The sequence below is a fragment of the Hevea brasiliensis genome, chromosome 16 (genome assembly GCF_030052815.1).
Source record: "Hevea brasiliensis isolate MT/VB/25A 57/8 chromosome 16, ASM3005281v1, whole genome shotgun sequence".
In the NCBI taxonomy this organism is placed as follows: Eukaryota; Viridiplantae; Streptophyta; class Magnoliopsida; order Malpighiales; family Euphorbiaceae; genus Hevea; species Hevea brasiliensis.
In genome coordinates, this window is record NC_079508.1 from 42,905,148 (window position 1) to 42,916,525 (window position 11,378).

At 32.6% G+C, this 11,378-nt stretch overlaps 1 protein-coding gene across 1 annotated transcript; it reads right to left on the reverse strand.

Moving 5' to 3' along the window:
- Positions 1 to 7,963: 7,963 nt before the first annotated feature.
- On the reverse strand, positions 7,964 to 10,836 carry LOC110646058 (patellin-3). The gene is made up of 4 exons (XM_021799374.2): positions 9,357 to 10,836; positions 9,128 to 9,252; positions 8,750 to 8,891; positions 7,964 to 8,634 (listed from the first exon to the last, which is right to left on the reverse strand). The coding sequence occupies exons 1-4, from the start codon at positions 10,710 to 10,712 to the stop codon at positions 8,380 to 8,382; spliced, it is 1,878 nt and encodes a 625-aa protein (XP_021655066.2). The 5' UTR covers positions 10,713 to 10,836; the 3' UTR covers positions 7,964 to 8,379.
- Between the last annotated feature and the right edge of the window lie 542 nt (positions 10,837 to 11,378).

Below are 11,378 nucleotides of genomic sequence, written 5' to 3' on the forward strand. Positions count from 1 at the left end.
CTTCCGCAGAATAACTCTGTTTGGGTTACCTCCTCCCATGTTTTGAATAATAACTGAGCTCAAACACCTATCTAGCTTGTCTTTAACTATCTCTCTAACTGACTCTGCCTATCTATTTTCTGCCCCTTGAGCTTTTAAATTGTTCCTCTTGGGTATTTGAAATGATGTGGGCACATAATTAAAGCAGTTACATAGCCAAATGGTACTGGGATCCAACCAACCATGAAATAATCTTATACTTGCATTTCTTGATCTGGCTGAATATCAGATGGATCATCATCATCACCCCATCCTATAGGTTGGATTGATTCAATTGGTAAATCAGCTGAGGGTGGTTTGGAGTATTTGATGTAGAAGTCAAACTTGTACGACGGTTGACCAAGCAAATCTCACTCCTTAACTGATGATAAGTGAGATTGTTCTTCATCTTGATTCTAATTTTCGGTGTGGTTCTTGGTACCCAAGTCCTTATGGCACTATTTGGCCCTCAACTACTATAACCTTCTCTTCTGTGTCCTAGTTAGCAGCTTAGGAAACTTCTTGTGCCAAACCAAATTCCATTTGCCAATAGTTGTGTCTCAAGATAGTACTATGAACTAAACCTTTCCTTCTATTGCTTTTGGCTTCTAGTGCCCAGGTCCTGTGGTCTGTCCCATAGGTGCAACCTTCCTTATTGATCTCATCTGCTATCTATCAAGAACCTTATAGATCTGTTGTTTAGAAACCCAGGCCACCTTCAACTTTTTTCCATAATCCTTTTGTGTTCAATTTCCAGATTTCCTAATCCCCAAAAGTGCCTCCAGATTAATATTATTGATATTGACCATTGCCACTGGTATCAATATTGAGTTTTCACTTTTCCCTGGAAATTTGAGAACACCCTTATTAATCTTGTCCTGGACCAAATTTTTGAATGCCCAATAGTAGTTGGTATGATGAGTCTAAACATCATGGTATTTGCAGTAGTCTTTGCCCTTCACCTCTCCTTTGGATGGCGTCTTGTGTCTCTGTGGAACAATAAAAAACTTTTTCTGCAAAAGAAAATTAGAAATCTCCTCCACCCTTGTTATATCAAAAGAATACTATTGTTGCAGTAGCAGAGGGTTAGAAGAGGCTTTTCCCCATGGTTCTAAAGGTTTTGCCAGTTTAGATAAAATAGGGTGGACACAACTTCCCATATTAAAGAAATCAGCAATGCCTATATTATGAAATGTCTCTTGAAAATATGTGCCCATGGAGGTTTTCCTTTTTTAGTTTTTTTTTCCTTAAGTAGTTCTTCATAGCCTATTACTTTCGCAACAAGCTCAAAGATATCCCTGAATTTTATGCCTTGAAACTTCTTTCTGAGTTCAACATCCAAACCACCTTGGGCCAACTTGACAAACTCACATTTAGGTAAAAATATTTTGCACCTATTGCACATATTCTTGAACCTAGCAATGTATGAGTCTACAGATTCTCCTTGCCTTTGGTAAATCTTAGACAACTTGGCAATAAACACTTCATATTTAATTTTGTAAAACTGTATGTGAAATAGGTGCTCCATGTCTTGCCAAGTGTGCACAGATTCTTTAAGTAATGAGGCATACGAAGAAAAAGCCACTGCAGTTAAGGAATTGGGAAATAATCTTAACTTAAACATGTCAAAATAGTCATAATTGGCAAGCTCACCACATTGAATAGTAAACCTACCAATATGTTCTAATATCGATTGTATCCCATCTCTTGACAATAAAGTAAACTCAGGTATTTTTATAACCCCTAGGGTAGGGATTATTCCTATCCACCCAAGTAGGATAGGGTTTGTGAAACTCAAGATGGCCTACCTGTTAGAGGCCAAGTCCATACAACTCCTAGACTATAATCTTAAGGGCTTCACGGTCAACATGAGTTTTTGGGTGATGAACTATGGGTGCATGCATAGGTGGTGATGGTGCTAAATGATTAATCCTAACATTCTCTACATTATTGGCTGCATTGTTCAGGATAGTATTTGCATGTGCAGCATTATATACGTGAGGGTGAGTGTTAGGATTAGTGTTAGCTGACAAATTATCTCCTTAACGACTAATGAATAACCTCACTACTTGAGTAGGTGTAGACATTAGTGTTGCTTCTCTCGTATGAGGTGGCTGGTAGTGTGGTTCCTCCTGGTTTAAAGTTGTTTGCACCTCATTGGACTTAGTTTTGTTAGCTAATGATTGGATAGCCGAAGCTGATGTCTGCTTCCCAAGTGGTCTAGCTTTAGGTGAATTTCTCTTAGACCCTTCGCTAATCTATTCCAATTGAACAGACAAAGATTCAAAACTACTCTCAAAAGCAGCCTTAATACTGGCTCCAATTTGATCAATGACTTGTTGAACAATTTAAGTGCTAATGCTAGCTATGTCGAATGTAATTGGCGTCATCTCTTATGCTAGGGGTGACTCATTATCAGGATCTTGTTGTTCGTTCTCATTGAGATTGAGATCAGCTTTATCAGCTACTCTTTCAGGGTCGAACCCCCTATGGCTTTTTTTTCATAAAAACTTTTTGTTTTGGGCATGATGACCAAAACACTTGTGTGCAAATTGTGATCTTTGAATGAGAATGAGAATAAAGTAGGATGGGTCCCACCGAGCTGGCCAAATCGTTGTTTTCTTGTGAAATTATTTTTACTAAATTTACATGTGTCAAAAACATATATGGCCTTCCTAACATGTGAACTGAATTGCAGGCGTGCCAGGGATGCGTATGATCCCAATGTGAAATAAATATGCACTAGTCTGGCTTCTAAACAGAGCGATTGATAGGAAAGAAAGGATCTAATCCTCCCTTCGATTCCCTAACTCTACTAGGATGCGTTTCATTAGGATCTTTACTCGTTCAATTTTGTGAAAATAGAAGAAAACTTGATCGCTTAAGAAAACTTAACAGGAAGCTTGTGCATTGAAAAGTAAAAGTGTGCTTGAAAAATAAATTAATCATTGTGAAAAAATGTAAAGGTTGCATCGAAAAAGTAAATTGAGTGCGTGACTAAAAATTAAATATATGCATTGGAAAAGTAATTTGATAGCTTTATAGGAAAAGTAAATTAATCGTTTGGAAAAGTAAATTAGTGTATTGAAAATGTAAATTGATCGCTTTGAGAAAATTAAATCATTGCTGGGAAAGTAAATTGTTCATTGGAAATTAAATGAGCAAATACAAACATGAAAGATTGAAAATTAAAAAGATTGCTTATGAATTGAAATATATGTAGGGATAAAGTAAACCGATCGCTTAAATTGAAAATAAAAGATTGATTGCTTGGTTGAAAAACAAAAGACTACTTGCAAATGTAAAGATTACTAAATTAGAGAAAATTTGAGTTAAGACATTGTGTCTATCAAGTATTGATTAATTGGCGGTATCTCTTTTGTTTTTGCCTAGCATGTCAATTTATTAGGAAAAGCTTGCTTTGTGGCAAAGTTAGGCGGTTACCACTTTCTCTACCACTTCGACCTTTCTCTCCCTACTAACCCACTTTCACAACTTTCAATAAACACCCGTAACCATCCACAACTCTTATAAATAAACACCTGTAATCATCCACAACTCTTATAACCACCCACTATATTACTTTCTTCACTTGCCCACTACTCCACTTCCATGCTTGTTTTAGTAGATATTTTTAAATACTGAATAAATAATATCCACTTGTACGAATAATTATTAATAATTTTAGCTCTACATAATTAATATCCACTGACTATTAGTATTCTGACAGCTTGAGTTATGCACTTGATCATATTAAATTGACAATTTAACTTAATATTCCAGACCCATTAATTAATTGGAGCCTAAAAATATTAAAAATTAAATTGTAATATAAATAACTATATAAATTAGTCAATTTAATTTTAAAATAAGATTCGCCAATAATTATAATTTAATTTTTTAAATAAAAAATCAAAAAATAAGAGTTAAATTTAATATTTAATGAATAAATGATATATTTTTAATCATTAAATTACGTTAGATTAGTTGATTATAATTTAATATTAAAGAATAAATAATAATTTATATATAATTTTTTTAAAAATTATCTTTATATATGCGGAATATAATAATTTATATATATATATATTTTTTTTTTTAATTTATCTTTATATATGCGGAGAATCCAACAAACACAAGTAACAACAAAGTTATTGTATTTTTATACAAGACAAAACAGCGGCCAAGCCCGCTGGTGTTTGTTCCCTGCAACTGTGACTGCCGCCAATTACACGCTCCGCGGCCTTGGCATTTATTGGGTATCAGAGTCAGGAAAGATAAGCAACATACCCTTTTTTTTATAAATATATAAAAAATTTTATTTAATAAATTTTGGCAATACAAATAATTTAAAGAGAATGCAATCCTCCTTAAAGAGCAAATTAAGAATAAATTATCATAAGACAGCAAGGTTAATTAATTTTACATGAAATCCTATAAAAAAAACAACGGGATGATGAGCAAAGTAAAACAGAGATTTAACAGCACTTTCAATCTTTTCGCGCAACATTTCCTTCTCCGTGTATTTTCAGATAACATGTAGAGATTGATGAGCAATAAGCCTTAGCTTTAGGGAGTATCTAGCACAAGATCAATAAAGAATAATTATTATATTTTAATTTTTTATTTTATTAATATTATTTAAATATTAATGAGATAAAAAATTAAATTAATTTTTTATCTCATTAATATTTATATCTTCTTAAGATATTAAATATTAATTCTGAAATATCTAAATTAATAATTATCTTTTTAAAATATAAAATTTACAAAAATAATATTATATTCTTAATTTTTTAATTTTCTACGAATACACCTTAAGTATACACACTCCAATTAGGGGGCCGCATGCCTTCTCTTTTAATTCAACACAATAAAAAAATTAATATTAAGAAATTTTTTATTTTGATTTATATATTTAAATAAATAATTAGTGTAAAAAATTTATGATGACAACATACAATTAATAATATATTTTTGTAAAATATAATGAAATATACATAGTGGTAAATAAGTATTGAGGGTCTCCATCAGGATTTTATGCGGTGGAAAATTTTGAAAATATATATATATATATATTGGTCTCAATGCAGGATAAGGCCGGCAGGCAAGTAGGGAACTTGTACTCTTTGCACTTGATGTTGTCACCATCATCGTCATCCTCTCACATTTTCTCAGTTTGTACTTTTTGCATTTTCTGCCTAGCCATTGCAAATATCTAACCATCCCTATCTTTGCGCGAGCGCGTATATATATATATATATATATATATATATATATATATATATATATATATATATGTTATTCACCATCATATAAAATTTTAAAAAATTAACCCCATCACTTAAAAGTATATAGACATCCTATGAAACAGTTTTAAATTTATTTTTTTAATTAATTAAAAATATATACACACATATAAAATAAAAAATATATATATTCTAATAAAATTATGAAATTATGATAATTTTATTAAAATATACTTTTCTTAATATTTGAATTACTAATCTTCAAAGGAAATCAAGGTGCTACCCGATTGCAGTTTTGTACAAATTACCCATCAATTTCTTGTGAAAAATAACAAATCAAGAAACATAGAACCAGTAAATCTTCTAGATATTAATACTATTACAATTATTATTATCATTATTATTCTAGATAAGAACGGCTATGATCTTTCTGAGCATCTCTCTAGACGTTTGCCCCATGCACTTGACAACCATTTTTTCTTTATTTTAAGCCCTGATTAGGCTCCACTTGAAAACGACATTGAGATTTGAGATCACGACTGGGAAAAGAATAAAACAATTATACGTACATATAAACTACAAATAAATTTTAATATTTATTGAACTATTTGATGCTATACAATTACATATAACTACATTATCTTAATAGTTTATATCTCCTTTTATTTGTATTATATATAAAATATAGAAATAATTACATTTTTGTAATCTGTAATTTATCCATTTTATTAATAAAAATCTGAGGTTTTTTTTTTCTTTTTTTGCACGTAAAAATCTAAAATATATTTTGATGATTATTAATAAAAAAATATTATTCATGGACTTTATGATAATAAAAATAATAATTATAATTAAGCCTGAAAATGGAGGTTTTGTCATTGTTCATTGATATGAATTAAGAGAAATAAACAAATCACTATCTTTGATTTTGTTTAAAGAGGTGGGTGGAGAAAATGATTAGAGGCCAAAGCTTGGATTTCTATTTTATCAAGGAAAGTAATCAACAGACACTGACAGAATGTTTTACCATGTTTTAGTGCTTTTTATTTCCTTTCTGTAAAGTTTTTCACAGATTTACTGCGGCCTCCTTTATTTTAAGCTAAAGCTATAATTTCCATAGTTAATTTATGAATAAAGTTACCAATAAATTATACTAATCCATTCACTTTTCTCCATGGAATATCATACCAACCACAAAGTTAGGCCTTAGTCTTTCTTAGTTTTTAAAGTGTAAGGTTTCAGGTGTCTTCATCTACCGATTCCAAGAGTTATTTATTTAATTTATAAATATTATAAGTTAGTTTAAATTTATAAATATTTAAAATATAAAAAAAGTTTATAAGTTTATTTACTATTAAAATAATTAAAAAATATTAAATAAAATTTATAATAAAATTTTAAAAATTAATTGAGGATAATATAGTAAAAATTTAATCAAACTAGTATTATATATAAATAGATTAGTCTATTTTTAGAGTTTATAAATTAATTTGACCAAGTAAGATAAATCTCTCTAATATTATTCATTTTATAATGAAAAAAGAAAATAGTTACTTTCTATTGTTTGCCCATCAATTACAACTTGACTCATTGTTTCTTAAGTTATTTAAATTAATTTAGAATTTATGACTATCCTTTTTAACAATATTTTTTTCAACAAATGAACTTGATTTCTCTCTCTTAGAGTACAGTAGACCTTACTACTGCACCCAACACTTATCGATAAAATAAAATTATTACTTATGATGTGTAAAAATGAGTATTTAATTTAACTCATAAGTTAATTTATTTATCATCTTTATGATTTTTTTAATTATTTTTAAAATTATTCTTTGATAAAATGAAAAATTATAGTATTCTAATAATTTTTAAAAATATTAATATTAACTTCATTTTAACTACCATAATACTCAATTATATATCTTTTTTTTTTTATCATTTTAACAAATTAAATTGCTCTTAAACATCTTTTAACTAAATACTTAAATTACTTAAAAGTTTAAATAGTTTTATTAAATAAATAATTACATATTTTTAAATTAATTTATAAATTAAAAATAATATATTTTTAAATTAAAAATAAATAATAAATAATGAAGTTAAATACCCAAATTTGTTCATTATCTTCAACTTGTACAAATTTTATGGTGGGAAAAAAGTCCCAGGTAGATGTGTTAATCATGCAGAAAAATAGCATGAGTTCACAGAGAACAAAAGCATACAAAAGCTGCCAACATTGTTTCAATTGTCTTTGGATGCACTTTCAGGAAGGTTAAAAAAGGACAAGAGTTTCCGAGGAGAGAAGCTGCATCATACCAATTCCATTTTCGTCTTGGGACAAAAAAAAATAAATAAAACAATTTTAGGAATCTCCAAAGGATAAAATCACTTTCAGAAAAGTCTGTCTAAACTGGTAAAAACAAAATTCTGAATAGCTGTTATGCTTCACTGTTGTGGGTGTTTGCCTTCCCAATAGGCAACCCAGAATTTGCAGATATTTTCTTTTTGTCAAAGTGCAGCTATTAGCATTGGAATCTCATCTAAATTGATATAATTGAAATGCAAAGAACTAGACATTCATATGTTTGTGTAACACTTATATAGAACAAAGAGTCTTGATAAAATTATCATATAAGTATTAAATGTATACATTCTACCAATTGGAAAAAAAAATCCCAGAAAAAAAAAAGACAAAATTAATCTGCAACGGATGATCAAATAGAAGAGAAGTTTTCCACATCAAATTTACACAAATTTTACAGGCAAGAGTATCAAGAATGATAACAGAGATACTGTCCACATTGGAGACTGCAAACATTTATATTCCACAATACATAAAACCTCAAGTGTGTCTATCCAACCCAAACCCAGATTGTTTTTTTATCAGTAATAAGTATCAAATCCAACACCAACTAACAAAATCCCCCCAACAAAACTAATAAAAAATATAAATAAATGCCCCAGACTCTAGAACAAAAATTAACTTTAAAAGAAGATTAAAAAAAAAAAACCTGTTTTAAATGACAAAAGATTTCTTATTTCTGCAACTCCATTTCATGTCTTCTAATTGATTCGAAATTGAAACCCCACAATGGCATTGGATTGTTGAAGCTCAATCAGACAGGGGTTTAGTCTTGGACCTATAGAGGAGCTTCTTCTTCTTGGAGGTTTGGTTATCAATAGTGAGTACTACCTTCCCGGATTCACTAATCTTGAAGGAGTCACAGATTATAGGCTCATCAGTTGGGCTAACCTTCCTGGTTTTTGATACAATAACAGTGTAACCATCCTCTGCACTAGGCACGAACTCAGCTCCATAGCTCACATCCCAACCCACTACTCGGAGTTCCCAAACCAGAAGGCACCTCTGCAAATTCAGGAATCAAATTTAGTATTGTCATCAAATGCTAAATTTATCAAAAAGTATTAATCTTCCTGCACATTTTAGATTCAAGATGGATTTGATAAATACAGAGGCCCACCTCAGAAAATGAGAATTCAACGGTATGTTTGGTGGTTGGCTTAATTATAACCTCTGTGGCAGAATCAGCAACGGTGAATTCCTGTTCACCTTCCCTGCTTAGTCCACCATACTGAACTGGCACTTGTTCAGGAGCTATGTATCTGCTTATCAGAGAGAGAGGGAGGGAGATTAATGGGCAATCCATTATAAAGGAAAGAACAAAAGGTATTTTAAAGGAAGACCCGTTGAGCAATAAAGAGGAAATGAAGTCGGGGACTATTCATCACCATTAATGATGATCAAACAACAGTGAAAAAATAAAAAATATTCCTAGAGATTCAGTAATGATCAACCAAGAAAAGGAAAATCGGGTAAAGGAATTTTTTTTTTCACTTACCTGAAAAGGGTCTCAGCAGATTTGGATGGACCAGCGAAAACAAACTTGCTCTTGGTCCTCTGTGTCAGGAAAGGACTAATCATCCTATTGAAAGCAAGGTACCACCATGGAACGTTGATGAAGACCTACAAAGACCAAAAACCATATCAAATTAAATTCAAACAAAGAAAAAGTAAATGAAACTTGAACAATCAATCCTCAATAGATTATATAGGCTATGATCATTCACCTGTTTCGCAACAAATTCAGGATAGTTATCTTGAAGCAAAGCAACGGCTTGATTGGTGGCCTGCCTAAGCTCCCTCTTAGCAGGCCCCGGAGAATTCTTGAGATCGTTGACCTGGACAATAGTGCAGATACCATTGGGACTGAAATCAAGCTTCCTAATGCTCCTCTCCAAGAACTGAATCCTCCACTGCAGAAATTTCACACGCTTCTCCTCATTAGCAAAGCAATTCTGATACAGCTCCTTGTCCTGAAAAGCACCAAAAACATTATAGCACACAGGATGACCTTCTTTGTCAAATCCGTGCATAAACACAGCCTTTTCCAATTCATTTCCAAGGTCTTCTTCAAGCAGAGCATCAATTCCAAACTCCTTTCTCCAGCGCACTGTGTTCTTGATCATAATGAAGGCATCCTTCACCTTGAAATCCCTGGCTCTCAGGAATTTCAAGAGGATCACATCGCTCTTCTCATCTCCAACTAGTGGAATTCCCCAGATGAAAACTTCCTCCGGTGGTGGTGGAGGAGCAGGAGTTTCCTCTGTTTTGGTTTCCTCTGTTGGAGCTGCGTCGACTTCTTTAGCAGGGGCTGGCTCCTCTGCAGCAGGAGGAGTCGAAGAAACCGCTACTACGGTCTCCTCAATTGCCTCTACTGTCTTGGCTCCATCCTCATCTACAGTAGTCACCTTCGCCACCACTACTTCAGCGACCACAACAGCTTCTGCCGGTGGTTCACCCTTCTTTTCTTCCTTCACTTCCACCTTCTCCTCTTCTTTCACTTCAACCTTCTCTTCCTCTTTCACTTCCACTGGCGGTGGGGGTGGTGGAGTTACAGTCTCAGCCTCGGTGGTTTTAGGTTCTTCAGTTTTGGGCTCTTCACTAGTAGAAGGAGCATCTGGAGTTTTCTGTTTCTCCTTGACTTCAACCTTTTCCTCCTCCTTCACTTCAACTTTCTCCTCCACCTTCTCCTCAGTTTTCTCGGGCTCAGCCGGCTTCTCCTCCTCTTTCACAGGTGGCGGGGGCGGGGTAGTGAACTCATGTTTATTAAGTGCTTCTTGGATGAGCTGTTTTAACTCATCAAGGGCTTTCTTTTGAGACTCAGGGAGTTCCCCAACAACATTAGTCTCTTCCTTAAAAGAAACGGATTGGGCAATTTTCACTTCCCCAGTTTCCTTAGGTTTCTCAGCTTCAACAGCGACGACCTCCTCTTCAACCACAGGTGCAGGCTTTCCCGGTGCCTGAGGTTCTGATTCAAGAGTAGCTGGAGGATCCTTCTCAGTAACGGGCTTCTCCACTACCACTTCCTCACTAGAAGGAGCCTCCGCTGCAGGTGCTGCCGGCTTCTGGGTCACCTCAGCCATGGCCGATGATGATGATGATGACGATTTGCTTTGGATAGATCAAGAAAAAAGGAACCAGTGTTTACAGAGAAGGGTGATTTGAGAGAGAGAGAGAGAGAACAGAAGAGTTGAGAGGGAAGGGTAGGGCTTAAAAAAGAATTTGACGGAGGCAAGGCTTGATGTACATGAGGGTAGAAACCAGTCTGTCGAGACCGGTTTGCCAGCTACTTCGCCACTTTGTTTAGTGGACCCCTTCTTAACCGCTATGCATTTTTTGCTGCTTCATTTTTACAATATACTTTTTTTTTTCAGCTCATCACTCATTTCTTTTCTACCTCACATTTTTATCGTGCCATGTCGATATATTTAATTTTAATTTTTATAATTATATTGATTTAATTATTAATGTTATATTATTTTAAATAAATTGTATCAGCATATATTTAAAATTTAATATAAAATTAAATGGATGATATTATAACACATGTTATCATGTAATTTTGAAATATTTCTACATTGACACGATACGAATATTACATGTAAATTTATATTATTTTAATTTTTATATATAATTATAAATTTGTATAATTCAAGCAAGACTGAATTCTCTTAATACTACAAGTGAAAGTACTCAATAATGATGACATCCCACTCGGATTCATTTAATATAAAATTGGATTTTGAAAC